The sequence below is a fragment of the Otolemur garnettii genome, unplaced genomic scaffold (genome assembly GCF_000181295.1).
Source record: "Otolemur garnettii isolate 467f Iridium unplaced genomic scaffold, OtoGar3 scaffold00021, whole genome shotgun sequence".
NCBI classification, from domain to species: domain Eukaryota; kingdom Metazoa; phylum Chordata; class Mammalia; order Primates; family Galagidae; genus Otolemur; species Otolemur garnettii.
The window spans coordinates 25261639-25263904 of NW_003852416.1; the positions used below are offsets into that span (position 1 = coordinate 25261639).

The following is a 2266-nucleotide window of genomic DNA, read 5'->3' on the forward strand; positions in this document are numbered from 1 at the left end:
GTTCACTGTCAGAAGTGTTAGTAATCTATGCTGTACAATCATTGACAACTAAAATTCTGTATGGATCATAAGGTCCTGGTGTGCCCCACCTGAGAAGGACCTGAGAGAACAAAAAGCCCAAGCTCTCATTTTCTGGAAAAGAAAACTGTGACCCAGATCTATTAATCATATTTTCCAAAGTAGCTTAGCCAACACAATGGATGAACAAGGTCTGGAATCTAGATGTTCTGATCCTATAACTAGTTTGATTCAAGCTACCAGTCTTTGGTGCCTACCAAGGGTATTAAGTCATTAAGTCACTGTCCAAAGCTGAGTAAGGGGGCTCGAGGACCAGCAAAGGCCAGATGAGTCAGGTAAGCATGCACATTTCTGAAGTGGCAAATGTGTAAATTACAAAAACAAAATAAAACAAAACAAAAAAAGAGCTAAGTGATGGGGCTGTGTTCCTCGATCTTTCTGATATGTTGTTTTTTTCTTTACAATAAAAGAGTATGTGTAGGGTAAAGTGCTAGGAACACTGGGTTCCAGCTCTGATATCACTAGTTTGGTGTCTTAGAACTGTTGAGTAACTAGTCTTTCTGAACCTCCAGATGTTCTCATATGTTCTCATGTGGAGAGAGGTAATAACAGTAGTTCAGCTCCTGACTTCCTTCAGAGAGTTGTAGTTAGGAAATGAATGCAAATGGCTTTGAAGTTGCTTTGTCACCTGTGCTTCCTATAACTCTGGCTACCTTCTCAGCGCTCTCTCCTTCAAATTGCAAGGGTGTGCTAGGGCAGGGAGCATGTCTCATTCATCTTTTCTAGCTCAGGATAGAGCAAAGTGTCTGACACATAAGAGCTTGCACACGTTTGCTGAGTGAATTAACGAAGGATTCTGTCTTTTTTCAGCTCTACAATGCCCTCCCTCTATTACATTATCTCCCAGGATGTCACAAAGATTTATTTAACAACTTTGCTCACCAAAAAGAGTTTATTTTGGAGAAAATAAAAGAGCATCAAGAATCTCTGGACATCAATAACCCTCGGGACTTTATTGATTACTTCCTGATTAAAATGGAGAAGGTATATTGTGCCCCTAATTTGCTTGTTCATCTTTATGGGTGATGGGATTCATAGATTTGCTTTGTTTTTCCTGGTGCAACTGGGAGATTTCAGCAGAAATGTTCTTTCCTATGGATGTTTCCATTGCTTGTAAAACCCATGGCTTGTGCAAACCATACTGAGTGTTTCAGGATATTTCTAAATTCTCGCCGAAGAAAAGATTTAAAATCTTCTGTATTTGCTGTGTTAAAGCCAATTCTTTATTTGGGGACAGATCAACACACACACACACACACACACACACATACACACACATACAATCACACATTTACATTCAAGATTAATGGTAACATATCGTGCTACATAAAATGAGTTCCATGAACGAGAGATGTGACAAATGAAGGAACACAGGAATGGACAGGAACCCAGAAAGGTTTACCTTTAGAAAAAATCTGTATGAGGTAGGTTTTGAGGATGCTCTGGCTTGAATTAGCAAGGAAGAGAAACTAAGTCCAAGGAATGATAAGTGTAGTAATCAAGTATGTGGAATTTTCAAATAAGTTATCTTGAATGCAGTTGAGGAAGAGCAGTGGACACAATGACTGATGGGGTTGGGAATAGGGATGCAGTGTTGGGGTGGGTAGTTCTGGAACCTTGGAGGAGAAATTTAGACAGGATCAAATAGACAATAAATGCTAGTATTGACAGTGAAAAGCAGTGATGTCTTAATAAAAACCGTGCTTTAAAGAAATTGTAAAGACACCGATTGGCTCTAGGGGGTGAGAAAGTGAGGAATCAGAAAGGATGTGGAAGTTTTTTACCCTGATCGTATTAATATTTTAAGCCTTTGAAGGATTCCTAATGATTCCTCTAACTTTACCTTCAGCTATGGCGTGCTGTAATGTCTGGCTAATTTGTCTGATACTGATGTCATAAGAATTAATTTTCTGTTACCTGGAAATCTTTTTATTTATCAAGTTATTCTAACATATCATTGCTAGGAAAAGCACAATGAAGAGTCTGAATTTACCATGGAGAACTTGGTCATCACCATATGGGATATGTTTAGTGCAGGAACAGAGACAACGAGCACCACAATGAGATACGGCCTCTTGCTCCTGCTCAAGCACCCCGAGATCGCAGGTATGATCATAGGGGATGGGCAGGGTGAAGTCCAGGGAGGTACTGGCAGACAACACTTTTAGCCACTCCACTCATTACCTGC

At 39.8% G+C, this 2266-nt stretch overlaps 1 protein-coding gene across 1 annotated transcript in view; it reads left to right on the top strand.

Moving 5' to 3' along the window:
* Window positions 1-2266, top strand: part of LOC100943963 (cytochrome P450 2C31-like) — a 31050-nt gene that overhangs the window by 12444 nt on the left and 16340 nt on the right. The window contains 2 exon segments of the mRNA XM_012803612.2: window positions 740-1062; window positions 2043-2184. Coding sequence (XP_012659066.1) covers window positions 740-1062; window positions 2043-2184 — 465 coding nt within the window.